We start from the raw sequence: 18,245 nt of genomic DNA, 5'->3' as shown, positions 1-18,245 counted from the left end.
GGTAGTGCGGGGAGAGGGGGGAGAAGTGGCATTATATGTGAAAGAAAATATAGAATCAAATGAAGTAAAAATCTTAAGGGAATCCACATGTTCCATAGAATCTCTATGGATAGTAATTCCATGTTCTAATAAGAATATAACAGTAGGGATCTATTATCGACCAGCTGATCGGGACAGTGATAGTGACGATGAAATGCCAAGGGAGATTAGAGAGGCTATCAAAATAAAGAACTCAATAATAGTGGGGGATTTCAATTATCCCCATATTGACTGGGTACATGTCACCTCAGGACGAAATGCAGAGATAACATTTCTCAATACTTTATTTATCCCTCTGATCTATTTATAGAGAGCAATCATATCTCCCCTCAGCCTTCTTTTGGTTAGGCTAAACAAGCCAAGCTCTTTGAGTCTCCTTTCATAAGGCAGGTTTTCCATTCCTCGGATCATTACTAGTAGCCCTTCTCTGTACCTGTTCCAATTTGAATTCATCCTTATTACACATGGGAGACCAGAACTGCACACAGTATTCCAAATGCGGTCTCACCAGTGCCTTGTATAATGGTACTAACACCTCCTTATCTCTACAGGAAATACCTTGCCTGATGCATCCCAAGACCACATTCGCTTTTTTCATGGCCATATCACATTGGTGGCTCATAGTCATCCTGTGATCAACCAATACTCCGAGGTCCTTCTCCTCCTCTGTTACTTCCAACTGATGCGTCCCGAATTTATAACCAAAATTCTTGTTATTAATCTCTAAATGCATGACCTTGGACTTTTCACTATTACATTTCATCCTATTACTATTACTCCAGTTTACAAGGTCATCCAGATCTTCCTGTATGATATCCCGGTCCTTCTCAGTATTGGCAATACCTCCCATCTTCGTGTCATCCGCAAACTTTATTAGCACACTCCCACTTTTTGTGACAAGGTCAGTAATAAAGAGATTAAATAAGATTGGTCCCAAAACCGATCCCTGAGGAACTCCACTAGTAACCTCCCTCCAGCCTGACAGTTCACCGTTCAGTATGACCCGTTGTAGTCTCCCCTTTAACCAGTTCCTTATCCACCTTTCAATTTTCATATTCATCCCAATCTTTTCCAATTTAACTAATAATTCCCCATGTGGAACCGTATCAAATGCCTTACTGAAATCCAGGGAAATTAGATCCACTGTGTTTCCTTTGTCTAAAAAATCTGTTACCTTCTCAAAGAAGGAGATCAGGTTAGTTTGGTACAATCTACCTTTTGTAAAACCAGGTTGTATTTTGTCCCAATTACCATTGACCTCAATGTCCTTAACTACTTTCTCCTTCAAATTTTTTTCCAAGATCTTGCATACTACCGATGTCAAACTAACAGGCCTGTAGTTACCCGGATCACCTTTTTTCCCCTTTCTTAAAAATAGGAACTATGTTAGCAATTTTCCAGTCATATGGTACAACCCCTGAGATTCATTAAAAATTCTTGCTAATGGCTTTGCAATTTTATGTTCCAGTTCCTTTAATATTCTTGGATGAAGATTATCTGGGCCCCCTGATTTAGTCCTATTAAACTGTTCAAGTTTGGCTTCTACCTTAGATGTGGTAATATCTACCTCCATATCCTCATTCCCACTTGCATCTGAAGAAGTGAGGTTCTTACCCACGAAAGCTTATGCTCCCTGTACTTCTGTTAGTCTCAAAGGTGCCACAGGACCCTCTGTTGCTCATTCCCATTTGTCATCCTACCATTATCCCTAAGCTCCTCATTAGACTCATTAAAGACTGAGGCAAATTATTTGTTTAGATATTGGGCCATGCCTAGATTATCCTTAACCTCCACTCCATCCTCAGGGTTTAGTGATCCCACTTCTTCTTTCTTTGTTTTCTTCTTATTTATATGGCTATAGAACCGTTTACTATTGGTTTTAATTCCCTTTGCAAGGTCCAACTCTACATGGCTTTTGGCCTTTCTCACTTTATCACTGACACAGAGCGATCTGGATCACATGACAAGCTGGGCACAAGCAGACAACATGTGTTTCAATATGGCTCAATGTCAATGTGTGCAGATAGGAACAAAGATTTGCAGGTCATGGTGGATAATCAGTTGAACACGAGGTCCCAATGCGACGCTGTGGCCAACAGAGCTAATGCGATCCTGGGATGCTGGGACAGAATGTACCTTGTGTGCACTGCTGTAATGATCTTTGATTAAAGCGAGAATTGTGAGGTATCATTTAAGAACTCATAACCTGCTAGTCATTATTATCCTGGTAAAATGTGGGTGGCAACATTGCATGCAAAGGTGTAAAATTCCTCTGGATGGTGCTGTTAACACATGTTCCAAACACAGCCCTGCCCAAACAGCAGTTGGGAAACAGGTCAGGACTTAAACTGATCTTAATGAGAGAGGGGGAATGAGATCTAATATGGTGGGAGGTGGGAAGTTCTCCCACAACTGCTGCTGCACCTTTCTCTGGATCGCCGGTGCTGACCACTGTCAGAGACAGGATACAGACGTAGACGGACCTCGGCTCTGACCCCGTCTGGCAATCCCTACGTTCCAGTGATGAATATGAGGATCTGATTATTTTATTTGGTGCACTTTCAGGGACAAAGCTTAGGATCTAAACTTCCTCCAGACCGCCGGTCCTGCCCAGTGCCCACGTAACACATCAGCACACACTGCTCCTGGGCATAGGTGGGGTTTGACTTCTGAATTTGGGAGGGGGCGGGGGCTTCATAAGTACAGCTCTGACTTTTGAATTTACCGATTACTAGTGATAGTTAAATTAGAATGTACTTGAAAACACACACACACTGTTTGTGTTCATTAGTTCATTGCCCTTCATTTTTTGTTTTAATTATTTGACATGTTTACCAGCTACCACTAAACAGAATCGAGCACTTTGATGTAACTATGAATCATGTCTCCTTAGTTTTAGGGATACATAAACCTTGTCTTACTATAGAAATAGACCGGTCTCTAGTCATTCACTCAGCCGTCTGATGTACAGTCATTTCCAGCGCTATAGGAATCGTGTGAGCAGCTGGGCCAGACGCCTAATGACCGATCCTGGGTTTTGTGGCCGGGAGGAAGCACCCAGTGAGGGTGGGATCGGCACCAGGAAGCACCCAGTGAGGGTGGGATCGGCGCTGGGAAGGCAGTGGGGGGCTCAGGGAGCTGCCTGTGTTTGCAGCCTGTGCGTGGAAAGGCTGCAGGCTTGGACAGCTGGGGGTGCTGTGCAAATGTCCTGCTGTGGTGATGATGGTGGGTGTCTCCATGGTTACAGTCCTTCTGTGGCAGGGTCTCTGTGGTCGCCGTGCTGCTAGGTGGGGGTCTCTCAGTGGTTAGAGTCCTCCTGGGCCTGGTCTCCATGGCTAGAGTGGGGCAGGGGCTGGGAGTCAGGACTCCTGGGTTCTATCCCCAGCTCCAGGAGGGGAGTGTGATCAACAGAGGCGCAAGGCCGGACTAGGCCGTAAAGACTGAACTCCCTTCTCTCTCCTAGAAGGGTTCCTCCAGGGCAAGTGGGCACACATGGAAGAGGAAGAGAGAAAATTGGGGGCGGGGGGAGCCTTAGCCATTAGGGATCATGTTTTCCAGCTTGTCTTCATATTAACTTTGGAAAAAAATTAAAGCTGAGATTCTCACATCATCACCTGACTCCTGGAGCTGGGACTTTAAGGAAACCACCAGCTATTGTGAGACATGTGATGTACACATGAGAGCTGGTAATGCTGTTGCATTTATATTTGCATTGTGTTTCATTTGGTAGCTCCGAGGCAGGGAGAGGGGGCTTCTTGTGTCACTTTGAATCAAATAAATGAATAAAATATAGGGATATCCAAATTCATCACTGAATGTAGAAATTGCCAGATTGGATCAGACCCAAGGTCCATTGAGTAGTGTCCTGTCTCTGACCATGGTCAGGACCAGATGATCCAGAGGAAGGGAAGAACCCCACAGTAGCAGATGTGGGACAACCTGTCCCCCTCAACCCATCCTTGCCTTGGTCTCTAGTTAGAGATGGGCTTAAGCCCTGAAGCTGGAAGTTTAGTGTTCCCACCAACATTTTTCATTATGATTCATTATGACAACTCTGGCTGTTCATGAAATCCAACCAATCATCCGACCCCCTTCCCGAGATATAAATATCCAGTCCAAATATCCAACCTGCCGGGCTGGAGTCCAAGCACGGATCCAGTTTATGCCCCTTAATCCCTGTTTTCCTAAAAGCAATAAAGCTCAGATGCACAAAGTGTCAGATTAAATTCTACAGCAGTTTATTGAAGGATAAACGCACTTCTCCAAGGTTTGGAATGATGATCAGATCACAAGCAATGAGTACATGGAGCGGTGAGATTGAATCCACATTGGTTACCAAGTAGTGAACATTGAGTAAATCAACAGCTGTTACCCGGGGTTCTTTCAACCCACAGCTCTTGGTAACTTTACTCTGTGCAAGGAGGAGTCAGGAAATAAATCAGGGGAGACATGGCCATCAAACCGATAGATGGCTGGCACAAACTGGACAACACAAGAGTGCTTTCACTTACAGCTAAACTTTACTAGTCTCAAGCACTTACACACGTCCGCAACAGGTTAGTAAAACACCCCCAACCCTCGATAATTACCGAAGCTGAGAGTGGCTCTCGAGTGGCACAGTGGCAGCCTGTCTGCTGGTGGGGAACACAAGATGCATCCAGAGGGAGAGACCAGTCCTGAAGAGTCCCCCAAAGGAGTCCCCTTATTTATACATTAGTAATAGAATGACATGTCCCTTAAAGAAACCTTGTTAAGTAAGCAGTTTCAAGCAAGAGGTTCCTTCTGATTATTGATTAACCAGGTGTGGGTCTTTCCAGAGCCTGCAGCCCTGAGACCCCAATAGACATTCCTGCTCTTTTAAAATGCAGGTATCAGCAACTTCAACACAATTCTTATCAGGAAGGATGCGGGGTCCAGCTGCCCTTTCTGTGGCACCCCAAAACCCCCTCCCCTCCTGCTTTGGCCAAGCTGAGACTGCTGAATGGCCAATTTACAGCTTGCTGACTAGGTTGCTTTTAACAATAAGCCATAGTGGTTTTAGGCACTTTACTGGTTTGCCAAAGTCTCCCTGTACACAGCGACAGGTTGATACGTAGCATCACACAAAGTAATTCTCATGAGAGCCCGAAACACCCTGTGATTACAAACCCAGCACCTCAGCTCAGTCTGAGCGGGGTCGGTGGTTCCCAGGCAAATCTAAACTCAGCATCAATCAAGCAAATCAGGGATTAAACGCATCAGCAGTAGCTCAACCCGCAGCTCAGGGTTGTCAATTGCAGAGGTGAGATTCTCATTGACTCTTAAGCCTCTGATACAGGTTTAGCAGCCAGATGCTTCCAAACCCTGCTCAGGGTACAACTTCGTTACAGGTTAATAACAGCCTTGAGTTTCAGCACCGCAGCCAGAGAACAGAAACTTTAGCCAACCCCTGGGGAGAGGCTGGGTAAATGGTAATTCTGAGGTTGCTGACAAGCAGCTTGGGGCGCTCTGGAGATCACAACACTGGTTCTGGAGTCTCGGGCAGGTGGCCAGCAGTGCCCACCTCCCAAGGAAGGTGGCCAAACAAGAGGTCTGGCCCCAGGAGTGGTTTAGAAGCCCCCAGGGCTTAGCTACACTTGCAAGTTAGAACACATTAAAGCAGCCCTGGGCGCCCTAACTCCTGAGGTGTCCACACTGGCAAGGCACGTAGAGCCCCTGGACTCTGCAGCTGGAGCGCTCCTGGTAATCCACCTCCACGAGAAGCATAAAGATTGCTGCACCCCGGCTGAAACGCCCGGGTGTCAGTGTGGACAACATGTTGCATTACTGCGCTGTGATTGGCCTCCAGAAACGTCCCATAATCCCCTGAAGTCAAGTGGCCGCTCTGGTCTTTGTTTTGAACTCAAAAGCTCTGTTTCTGACAACCGACATGCTTATCTGCTCTGGGACAAAGCAAACCATTACCGTGGAATGGTGCTCGTGCTGAGGCAGGCATTTGTGTGTGTGTGTGTGAGAGAGAGCGGCGGGGGGGTCTGAACTTACAAGACAGCATGCTGACACTCTCTGCCCCCAAAACACATTGTCTCTCCCCCCACATACACACAACACACTCCACGCCCGCCCCCCCTCCATTTGAAAAGCACGCTGCAGCTACTTGCACACTGGGATAGCTACCACAATGCATTGCTCTCTGTGGCGTTGCAAGAGCTGCTCATGTGGCCACACCACTGCGCTTGCAGATGACAGTGTAAACGCACGGCAGTGTTTTTCCTGCTGCTGTCTCCGAAGGCTGGTTTAACTCCCAGCGCTCTACATCTGCAAGTGTAGCCAAGCCCCCAGAGATAGAAACTGGCAGACTCGTCCCAGATCTAACACCCCTCTGATCAACATGGCTCTGCCAACTGAGCCCCAGTGTAGACATAGCTATGGCGACGGAAGGAACCATCACTCAGGGAAGTGGTGTCCTACAGCGACGGAAAAACCCTTTCCCTGGGCTTGGGCTGCATCTACGTTTCTATGCCGACATAGCTACGGTGATGTAGCTACACTGATATACAGTCTCCGTAGTGCAGACAGACCCGTCGGCCGTGTCCACCGTCCGGGTGTTCCAGGACTGCAGCTGTAGCACTTTCCTACGTCAACAAAAAGGTTTTTTTTCCATTGATGCTAACACGTCCACACTGCACTACGCAGAGCTTCTGATTGGGGTCTGCAGCATGAGCTGTGTCCACACTGCAGAATGACAGGGCTTGGGCCTGAGTTTATTGGGACTCGGGCTCTGACCCCCCCGCCCCCCAGCAGAGTCCTAGGACCCGCTCCTGAGTGCTCACTGACCCGAGTCAGGCTGATTGGGCTGTGGAAGGAGGTGAGTCAGAGCCTAGGCTTAGTGCGCAGTGTGGACAGACCCTAGAGAGAACCGCTGAGGGGGGACTGGCTGAGAGAGAGGCAGGAAGCGGCAGGAAACAGGAGCAGCAGGACTGCCCGAGACCCCTGGAAGGGGAAGCCATGAAAGTCTGCAATGCAGGGGTGAGCTGAGAATGGTTTTTGTTTAAGTTTGGGACTATAAAATTGAAGAAACGAGACCGTGGCTGTGGCAGTTTATCCCGGGAAGCTGGGGAGAAGCTCTGCCTTGCGACACTGTTATTAGTTATTCTCTGCTCCCTCCAAAGCCTTTTTCAGGACTCGTTGAGCATCTTCTGCAACTTCATCCACAAACCTATGTAGCATTTCATAGGTGACACTGTACGATCTCTTTGCCGCTATCCCAGAACCAATCAGTGGTACCACACTGATAAAATATTTAGCGGTCATCATACCTTCCCCTGTAGCCTCTCTGAGCCGCTTCAAAGCCTCATCTCTTGTTATATCTTTGACCAGAGGGCACTTTATCACAGACTTCAGCTCATCAACAGACTTCCCAACCTGACTAGCAAGTGATTTGAGGGAATCATCATCCAGGCCAAAGCACTGGCAATACTCCCTCATGTTCTCCACCAAGATGTCGACATCGCACTTAACCGAGAGAAATGGGAAAGGAACAGCAGCGACAGCGCATGACTTCAGGGCTTGTTTCCAGATCTGTTTCTGCAGGGCCTTCTGTTTCTTTTTCAAGATTTTTTCAGACGTACTGGGCAGGGCACAGATGAGAACGTGTCTCCTGTGAGTGTCAATTTCATTCGCCAAAGTCTCCTGCAGTTGGGGAGAATCGTACTTGTCAAAGTGCCATCTCGACAGCAGGAAAACCTGTGGGAAGACGATGCCTGCTTCTTTCAGCTGCTTCATGCAGTCACTTCTGATTATGTGTAGAGTTTTCTCCTCATTGAAATTTCTTTTTCTTTGTTCATTATCCAAGTCCACATCTACCTTGCTGCGGACAAAGTAAAACTTCTTCCCCATCCTCTTGATTTCTTTGGCAAGTTTGGCATCAGCCTCTGTGAAGCGCTCAGATGAGATGATGATGAAGAAATCATAACGATCAAATTTCATATCTTTTATGTATTTTTCTGCTGGACACTTCATTGTTCCGATCCCAGGAAGGTCCCACATAGTGACATTTGGGTGCATGAGATGGGAATAAGCAGTTGGCTTGTCTGTTGTTTCTTTCACCCAAGTCTCAGCTGCTCCTCTGTCATCATCATTCAAGCTCCTTATGGCATTGATGAAAGACGACTTCCCAGAGCCCGAGTTCCCCGTGATGGCGATGTTGAGTTTGGTATTTCTCAGCAACTCATCAGACTTCTTTACCACAGAAATGGCTTTGGAGAGGTTTCCAGCTTTGGCAGCGGTCTGGAATTCTTTAATTTCCTCCTCAGACAGACCGGGCAGTTTCCTGCCCCATTTTGAAATCAAATCTGCCCAGTGAGTTTTTGAATCATCCATCATCCTGGGAAAAGAAACATAAATTCCAGTGAGGGTTAGGGGGTTCTCCCCCCCCTCGGGCTATTTACTAAATCACGGTCAGTAGAGTTAGAGTCATAGAATCACACAACTGGAAGGGACCACAAGAGGTCATCTAGTCCAGTCCCCTGCACTCAAGGCAGGACTAAGTATTATCTAGACCATCCCTGACAGGTGTTTGTCCAACCTGCTCTTAAAAATCCCCAATGATGGAGATTCCACCACCTCCCTAGGCAATTTATTCCAGTGATTAACCACCCTGACAGTTAGGAACTTTTCCCTAATGTCCAACCTAGACCTCCCTTGCTGCAATTTAAGCCCATTGCTTCAAGAACAATTTACCTCTCTCTGCCTTGTAATAACCTTTTATGTACTTGAAAACTGTTACCATGTCAAAGACAGCTATTAGCTTGGTTTGATACAATTTGTTTTTGCTGACTGAATTATTATCTCGTTATTTTCAGATGTCTGCAAATTGACTGCTTGATTATTTGCTACATTATCCTTCCAGGTACTGAAGTTAAACTGACTGGTCTGTAATTCCCCGGGTTGTCCTTATTTCCCTTTTTATAAATTGGCATTATATTTGCCCATTTCTAATCCTCTGCAATCCCTCCTGTCTTCCATGATTTTCCATTGAGACATAGGCTGGGTCTACACTACCCGCCTGAATCGGCGGGTAGAAATCGACCTCTTGGGGATCGATTTATCCCTGAATCGACGCTCTTACTCCACCAGCGGAGGTGGGAGTAAGCGCCGTCGACTGGAAGCCGCAGAGGTCGATTTTGCCGCCGTCCTCACAACGGGGTAAGTCGGCTGCGATACGTCGAATTCAGCTACGCTATTCGCGTAGCTGAATTTGCGTATCTTAAATCGACCCCCCCCCCCCCCCCGTAGTGTAGATGTAGCCATAGTGTTTAAGGCCAGAAGAGATGCACCATATCACCTAGTCTGACCCAATGTATGTCCAGGCCATTAACAGCTCTCAGCACCCGCACACTAAATCCAACAACCAAAATGAGACCAAAGCATTACCACCCTCAGGAGACCAAATTATACCACAGGAAGGGAACAGGAGGCACCGAGGTGACCAGTGCCCGAGACCCCTACAGTAGCAAGGAACTGATTAAGTGAGAGAGACCCAGCAAAAAGAGATGTCCTTATTTCCATGTAACAGAGTCACAGGGCTGGCAAGAAAGGAGATATTGGTTACAACTTGCAATGAGTAAATAAATTAATCTAGAGTTTTCTAGAGGGGCGGCTGCCCCACTCCTGCATAAAAGGGGTTAAAAGCAGCCCTGGCGAGGGTTGCAGCAGGGAAAGGGATTAAGAACAGCTGGGGGAAGCTAACTGGGTAGCTGACCACAGCTGTGGCCAGTTTAATCAGGGCCCAGTTGGCTCTTATAAGAGGGCTGTGGGCCAGAAGCTAAAGGAGACTCTCTCTAGCTTCTGAGAGAGAAGGACCGGACTGCCTAGGAGCTGAGAAGGGTACCTGAGGTGGAGCAGTGCTGGGGAAGGGCAGAGGGAGCTGGGGAGCTCCAGCCTAGCAAAACCCCAGGCTGAGGCCTTGCTAAAAGGCCAAAAAGGGAACTGGGGCTGCAGAGGGGCAGCCCAGAGATAGGCAGAGGCAGCCGGTCCTAACCCCCTTGCTGATGATGAGGGGTTTACAGACTTGAGTCTGCCCCAGTGAGTGGGGGCTAGATGACGACTGGCAGTAGCCACTGAGGCAAGGTGGGAGTAGAGGGTTGGGGATTCCCCTGGGTGGGGAGACCCAGATTATGGGTTACTGCTGGGACAGAACCCTGATGTAGAGGGGCACCGGGGTCCGGGAGGGACATGGGGGCCAGCGGTGGGTGAGACACAGGCCTGCATAGGGCGCTCCCGGCTGGAAGGGTTAATTTCCAGGACAACCATCCGGAGGCGCCGCACCGGTGAGTCATCACCCCGCCACAAGTTTAAATAAACTTTTTAGAATGCTCAAAGGAGAAAGCTTCATTTCAGTGTACATGTGCCACTAGGGGGTGCTGTGCTGGAGGGCAACCACATCTGCATGCAGTTGTAACGAAACCCTTCCTCCAAGTAACTGAATTGGATCTGACCGTGTGATGTCAAATAGGGTGACCAGATGTCCCGATTTTATAGGGACAGTCCTGATATTTGGGGCTTTTTCTTACATAGGCATCTATTGCCCCCCACCCCATCCCGATTTTTCACACTTGCTGTCTGGTCACCCTAATTTCAAGTCACTTAACTGTTAATTTCCTTTAGTCTGTGGGTTAGGAGAATACCATGGAGGAAACCTTTGCCCTCACTCATGGGCACTGACTTTGATTTTCCCCTGGGCGTGCTCCACCCCCACTCCACCCCAAGTCCCTGCTTCCCTCTGTTCCTTCCCCTGAGGCCCCATCCCATCCCAACTCCGTTCCCCTCCCCTGAATCAACCACCCTCCTCCAAGTGCCTCCCCCAGCCACTGAATAGCTCATCGGCAGCCCCACCTAACAGCTGTGGCTGGTGTTTTTTTCTGTGGGTGCTTGAGCCCCAGAGCACCGATGGAGTTGGCACCTATGGCCTCACTCCTCTCCTTCCTCCCGTTCAGTTGAGCTCTTTACTGGATCTGCAAAGCAGGGACTGCACACCCCATCAGCCTCCTCCCCACTGCACTTCACCTTCCTCGGGCCAGGAAGGGGAAAGGTTCTGACCCAGGGACTGGCTGGGCAGTGGGAGCCACAGGGCAGCAGAGAAGAGAAGCCCCAGGAGCTGTGGGCTGGTCTGAGTGCGAGCAGCAGCAGCTGGGCAGAGAGACACTAACTGAGCCTGGCCTGGAAACCCGTAAGCTCCTGTTTGCTGGACTAGAGACTGGACGGGTGAGGGCACCCCAGGCTCTGCGCCTGAAGAGCCCTGGCTGTCAGCAGGACTGCCCCAGTGATCCAGACAGGAACCGGCCTGCAATCACTACATCTCACTCTGCACTGTAACTGTTTCCCCATCTGTACCTAGGGTCTCTACAGCCTTTCTGGTCAGCCCTAGTAAAAACATTTCCCTCAGCCATGCTTCTGAGTGGTTACTGGGACCCACCAGGACTCGCATCGACAAGGCCTAGCTGCAAAACACCTACAGTGCTTGTGTCCAAGTTGTGGTAACCTGGCACATGACAGGCGCCGTAGGGGTTTGATGTACTTGGGCAACCACTGTAATTACACTGGTGTCCACGGTGGGATGCCGGCTGGCAGATTTGGCTGGCAAGGGGCAGGTACCACAGGTGCGAGGGCTGCTTGGTGGGCGTAAATGACCAATCCTGACAATCAAAGTGTTCCCCTGAGCTCTGAGAGCAGAAATAGGGTGGTGCAGGTGGAGAGATGTGGCCGCCTGGCTTCATGCCCGGAGCTCATACTGGGGATGGCCAGGGCTGGGCCGGCTGAATCAGACTGTCTGTGTGAGCTGCCAAAGTAAATGGCTGGGGTGAGGCTGCCAAGCCGGATTTCCTTGGCCTGCTGCTCCAAAGCAAAGCCCAGGAGGAGTTTGAAGGACTGACACATGGTACCACAGGGAATATGTCTCTGTCAAGGGTGCCCCATGGTGGTCTCTGGTTTGGATCATGAGTGGAACCAGGCATACGTCAACGACCAGAGACAAGAAAAGGGAGAATCTGTCGGGGTTGTTTTTGTTTGAGTTGTAACTATATTCTGTTCCTATTACTCTTGCTTAATAGCGTTTACATTCACATTCTTTATTAATCAGCTTATTCTCAGTTGTACAATAAATCATCTCAAGTGTTGGGTGCTAAAGGGAAACGTGTATCCTCAGCTGCGCTAGCAGACTGTGGTGTGTTCTGTCTCTTGGCAATTTCTGTAGACATTTCTGGACATTGCAAAGAGACGCCTCTGGGGAGTTTGGGAGCTGAAGTCCACTGAGGGTTACCTGCAAGGCAAGGTTAAGACTCTCTTGCAGAGGCATAGGACTAACCCTGAAAGAGCATCCAAGGGTGCTGGCTGAAAAGAAGCTTGGGGCTGTAAGATAGAAATTTGGTTTGGGTTCCCTCTGGGTTCTCAGAAGCAGGACTTTGTACATTCACTGTAAGTAAACAAGATTACATCAAAGTAAATATCAGACTTCATCAATTTCTACTTGCAGCTGGACCATCCCCAGCACGCCTCATATTTGGGAATAAGCTAAAGACCCCAGCAAATCTCTTGAGCGGAGCTCCTGAAGAGGGACAAAGGGCTTTGAAGCATTTGAACCATGTAGAAACCCTACAATCCAAGAGGGGAAAAAAGCTCACACCTTTGCCATAGAAAATTTGGGGCTAGCATCTGATAAAGTGAAAAGCCTTGATAATGTAAGTTCATATAGGGAATCTTTGAAAAGAGGAGAGCAGATCTGCTACCACAGTCCTAGAAGAAAAATAGGATAAACTGGATAAAACCGGGGAGGGACCTTATCCAGTAGTGGTTCTCAACCTGTGGACCCCTGTGGGTCTGCAGACTATGTCTAAGGGGTCCATGAAAAACTTAGACTGAAAACTTACTGAACAGAATTCAACTATAGATACAGTACTGACAATAGATTTCCAAAGAGGTCTGCACCTGTGTAGAGGAGCAGACTCACCACCGCGGCACCTCCTGCTGGTCACATCAGGGAATTAGCTCTTCCAGCGTCCTGGAGCACCCCCTGCAGGCCGGTGATCCACCTGTCCTCTGGCCCCTGTGTCCCTCCTGGACCCCGGTTCCCTTTTATCTGGGGTGCTGCCCCCTGGCAGTACACCCCTCAGTACTAGGGTCTCCCCTCCCCAGGGAACCCCCACCCACTATCCCTACCTCACCTCAGAATAAGGCCACTGCCAGTCACCAACTAGCCCCCGCTCCCTGGGGCAGACTGCAGTATAGGCCACTCATCACAGGCAACTCATCATAGGCAAGGTTGGGTTTGGACCTGCTGCCTTGCCCTAGCCCTGGGCTACCCTCTGCAACCCCCAGTACCCCTTGGCCTATTACCAGACCGCAGCCTGGGGCTATCCAGGCTGGAGCTCCCCAGCCTGTCCCCAGCCCTGCTCCATTCAGGTACCCTGTCTCTAGCTTGCTGCAGCCAAGCCAAGCCAAGCCCTTCTCTCTCTCTCTCTGAAGGCAGAGAGAGACTCTGTTTGGCCTCTGGCTCCCAGCCTTTTTCTACAGGCCAGCTGTGGCTACTTCCCCAATCAGCCCAGTAGCTTTTCTTTTTGCTCCAGCCCTCTGCCAGGGCTGTTTTAAACCCCTCAGGCAAGAGCGGGGTAACCACCCCACTACAACCTCCATTTGAAATTTTTTAGGGATCTGCAAATGAGAAAAAGGTTGAGAACCACTGTTGTACAGTACTGCACAGAATAAACAAAGTGGTGTACAGGGTACAGTTGGGTCCCAGGACTAAACCCAGTTATCCAAAAGGACCATAGAATCATAGAATATCAGGGTTGGAAGGGACCTCAGGAGGTATCTAGTCCAACCCCCTGCTCAAAGCAGGACCAATTCCCAACTAAATCATCCCAGCCAGGGCTTTGTCAAGCTGGGCCTTAAAAACCTCCAAGGAAGGAGATTCCACCACCTCCCTAGGTAACGCATTCCAGTGCTTCACCACCCTCCTAGTGAAATAGTGTTTCCTAATATCCAACCTAGACCTCCCCCACTGCAACTTGAGACCATTGCTCCATGTTCTGTCATCTGCCACCACTGAGAACAGCCAAGCTCCATCCTCTTAGGAACCCCCCCCTCAGGTAGTTGAAAGCAGCTATCATATCCCCCCTCATTCTTCTCTTCTGGAGACTAAACAATCCCAGTTCCCTCAGCCTCTCCTCATAAGTCATGTGCTCCAGACCCCTAATCATTTTTGTTGCCCTCCACTGGACTCTTTCCAATATTTCCACATCCTTCTTGGAAATGTTCCAAGAAGGGGGGGGGTTCCAAAGAGGATGGAGCTCGGCTGTTCTCAGTGGTGGCAGATGACAGAACAAGGAGCAATGGTCTCAAGTTGCAGTGGGGGAGGTCTAGGTTGGATATTAGGAAACACCATCTCAGAAGATACCATGGAGACAGAATTTCAGGTTGGCTGCCCCCAAAACTGAGAATGTAACTGTCAAAGTTGAGGCTGAGAAAGTTACTACAGTAATGTGTCCCCCCTTCCAACAGAATGGGTGGGGACTGTCACAGTCATCAAGTTCCACAGAAATAATACACAGTCCTTAAATTAGGAGCAGACTGAAAGGAAATTCAGGGAGAGAAAAGCCCCAAAAGATCAGGGTAGAAATAAAATTCCTGTGTGTTGGTGATGGGAAACTGTCCTGACAGAAGGGCCCTGCATGTATGTAAATGGTTACGTTTGTAGCATCTGTGTAAGTTGTTAAATTATTCCTTTTCTTTCTGTTTGGGATTGCAGTGGATCTCAACCTATTTACCACTGTGGGTTGCATCCAATACTACCCTGTATGGCCCTGAGGATGTCACATGGACTGCAGCTCTGTGCTGATTGGGCCGCAAGTGGCCGGTGAGCCATAGGTTGAGACTCCCACTGGGATAGATTATTGGGTGTCCCCATTTGAAGCTTCATCAGGACGATGAGCCAAATCTGAGGTGGGGGTGGTAAGTTCTGAGCTGGGTGAAACCTTGCTATGGGTTAAGTTAAAACCTCATTAAAAATAATGTGTGAATGTGCTCTTTTCTTACGATAGTTGTTAGATAGTCAAGAGTCCACCTCTAACACAAGGTTTAATATAGTTGGCCTAGAAACTAACACCATGTGGGTGGAGGGTTCCACTGGGTATTGTGACTAGGTGGGTGTGTGAAAAAGACAAGCTGGGTTGCAAACAAGAATGGAGACAGACTCAGGGTTTGTCTACACTACAGAGTTTTATCAACAAAAGGCAGCTTTTGTTGACAAAACAGTGGATGCATGCACTCCACAATGAGACTTTGGTGGCAAAAGTGCCCTGTTTTGGTGATAAAATGAAACCACCCTGATGAGAGACATTTTTGTGCCAACGTTTTGTTGAGAAAGTGCCAGTGTAGACACGATGCTTCATTTTATTACTTTAATTGGCTTCCAGGAGGTGTCCCACCATGCCCATCCTGACCATTCTGGTCACCAGTTTGAACTCCACTGTCCTGCAGCCAGGTAAACAGCCATACACTCCTTCCGCTTTAAAGTCCCGGGAATTTTTGAAATTCCATTTCCTGTTTGCTCCGCATGGAGAGGTCTCATTGCATCTTCCCAGGTGACCATGGCAGTCGGATGCACCAAACGCTGTCCAGATCGGACCATTGCAGAGTTTCTGGATCTGCTCAGTATTTGGGGAGAGGAGGCTGGGCAATCCCAGGTGCACTTCAGCTGTAGGAATTTTGACACCAATTGGAAAATTTCTCAAGGCTTGTGTGAAAAGGGGTATGACTAGAACACAATGCAGTGCACAGCGAAGATAAAGATACTGGGCAAGTCATACCAGAAGGCCAGGGGGGCAAACCGTCACTCCAGTCATGCACCCAACACCAGCCGGTTCTATAGGGAGTTGGATGATATTCTTGGCAGTGCCCCCACCTCCACCGCCAAGAGCCCCGTGGATATTTCGGCGGGCCTGGAGGCAGTGGAAAGAGGGCCTAACCTGGAGGACGAAGTCGTTGATGAATAAGTGGCATTAGATGACAATGTGGAGCTCCTGGTGGTGTCACCCAGTGGGGCAGGCAGCCAGGAACTGTTCACCACTCCGGGGCTGTCTAGACAGTCTCAGCATTTGCTCTCCAGGGAGCAAGAAGTAGGAGAGGAGCTGCTCGGTGCTTTGCTTTGTGAGGTGTGGAGGTGGGTTGAGGGCATAGACTTGTACAAGGCTGGCTGTGTTTCTATGTGCTGGACATTTCTCTGTGCAGCTAATCCGTACAGTAGAACAGGGTGTCAATGCACACTGAGATCTCATGGGAATCCTCCAGAGAGAGCTCTAGGAAACTTTCTTGGAGGTACTCAGTAATCCTCTGCTGAAGGTTCCTTGGCAGAGATGCTTTGTTCCTTCCTCCACTGTAGGAAATCCGCAATCACGTGTGCAGGGACCGAAGCGGCACACAGCCGAGCAATATAGGTTGTAGGGTGGAAGCCACAAGCGTATAGTAGATGAACCCTCGCTTTTCTGCTTACCCTAAGGGGTGAGATATCGGCTTCAATGACCCCGGGGCAGGGTGACGACTCACCGGCACGGTGCCTCCTGCTGGTCGTCTCAGGAATTAGCTCTTCCAGCCCAGAGCGCCCTCTGCAGGCGGGTGGCTCGCCCGCCACTGGCCCCGTGTCCCTGCTGGACCCCGTTGCCCCTCTACTTCAGGGTTCCGTCCCCAGCAGCAACCCACAATCTGGGTCTCCCCACCCCGGGGAACCCCCAACCCTCTATCCCCACCTTGCCTCAGTGGCTACTGCCAGTCATCATCTAGCCCCCACTCACTGGGGCAGACTGCAGTCTGTAAACCACTCATCATCGGCAAGGGGATTAGGACCTGCTGCCTTTGCCTATCTCTGGGCTGCCTCTCTGCAGCCCCAGTACCCTTTTGTAGGCCTTTAACTAGGCCTCAGCCTGGGGTTTTGCTAGGCTGGAGCTTCCCAGATCCCTCTGCCCTTCCCCAGCACTGCTCCACCCTAGGTACCCTCCTCAGCTCCCAGGAAGCCAGGTCCTTCGCTCTCAAAAAAGCTAGAGAGAATCTGTTTCAGTCTCTGGCCCTCAGCCCTCTTACAGGGCCAGCCATGGCCTGACTGGGGCATGGTCCCACCTGTGGCTGCTTTCCCCCAATCAGCTTAGCTTTCCCCCGCCCCATCACTCTTCCAGGGCTGTTTTAAGCCCTTCAGGGCAGGAGTGGGGTGACCACCCCGCTACAGACCCCCACCTGTGGAAAAGTGTGGGAGAATTTTGTCCCAAGTCAGCTGTACCATGACCCTTCCAGAGTGCTCTTTTCCTCTGTAGAGCACCCCCCCCAGCCAACACTCAGAATATTTGAGGTGTTTTCTGAGATATGTGCTTGCCAAGGGTCAGTGAGAAAGTGATTGTTATGTTACCAAAGGTGTATTTAGCTGAAACGTTTCAGTGCTGTGCGTGAATTTAACAATCATGCTTCTGTGTATTGCTTCTTGTGCTTCTGCAGATGTGGCCTTCAGGGGCACTCCCTACATATCGGTGGAGTGTCTCTACCAGATAAGAGAGCGACCAAGAGGGAGCAAAGACGACATGTTCCGGGAGGTACTGCAGATCTCCAATGCAGAGAAATGGGAATGCAGGGAGTGGAGGGAAACTGAAAGGCAGGTCAGAGGCTAATGAGAACAATTTTTCTCCCTCCTCCTTGTAACAACCTTTTATGGACTTGAAAACTGTTATCATGTCCCCTCTCAGTCTTCTCTTCTCCAGACTAAACAAACCCACGTTTTTTAATCTTCCCTCATAAATCATTCTCATTGAGGTCTAACCTGCCATAATAGGGTGACCAGACAGCAAATGTGAAAAATCGGGACGGGGGTGGGGGGTAATAGCAGCCTATATAAGAAAAAGACCCAAAAATCAGGACTGTCCCTATAATATGGGGACATCTGGTCACCCTATGCCATAAAAGCATCACCAGTGTGCCTTTAATCTGCCAAAGGCACATTCCACTGTCATCCAGCCTGTTGTTGAACTGCTTCTTACTGCTGTCCAGGTGTCCCGTGTAAGGTTTCATGAGCCATGGCTGTAAGGGGTTAGCCGGGTCTCCCAGGATCACTATGGGCATTTCAGCATCACCCCACTGTAATCTTCTGGTCTGAAAAGAAAGTCTCCTGCGTGCAGTTTTCTGTACAGGCTGGTGTT

At 49.2% G+C, this 18,245-nt stretch overlaps 2 protein-coding genes across 4 annotated transcripts in view; both read right to left on the bottom strand.

Moving 5' to 3' along the window:
- LOC101947108 (interferon-inducible GTPase 5-like) overlaps positions 1-18,245 on the bottom strand; it is a 370,729-nt gene that overhangs the window by 174,967 nt on the left and 177,517 nt on the right. The gene's annotated exons all lie outside the window — the stretch shown is intronic.
- LOC101947742 (interferon-gamma-inducible GTPase 10-like) overlaps positions 1-18,245 on the bottom strand; it is a 54,017-nt gene that overhangs the window by 29,625 nt on the left and 6,147 nt on the right. Inside the window, exon 3 of one of the 2 annotated variants that reach the window (XM_065573949.1) lies at positions 4,141-8,401. The exons of the other annotated variant lie outside the window; for it this stretch is intronic. Within the exon in view, the coding sequence (XP_065430021.1) occupies positions 7,162-8,401 (1,240 nt within the window). The 3' untranslated portion in view covers positions 4,141-7,161. Of the gene's footprint in view, positions 1-4,140; positions 8,402-18,245 lie in introns of those variants that run through there. 2 annotated transcript variants of the gene reach the window in all.

The sequence above is a fragment of the Chrysemys picta genome, chromosome 20 (genome assembly GCF_011386835.1).
Source record: "Chrysemys picta bellii isolate R12L10 chromosome 20, ASM1138683v2, whole genome shotgun sequence".
NCBI lineage: Eukaryota > Metazoa > Chordata > Testudines > Emydidae > Chrysemys > Chrysemys picta.
This window is presented reverse-complemented; position numbering and strand designations above follow the sequence as displayed.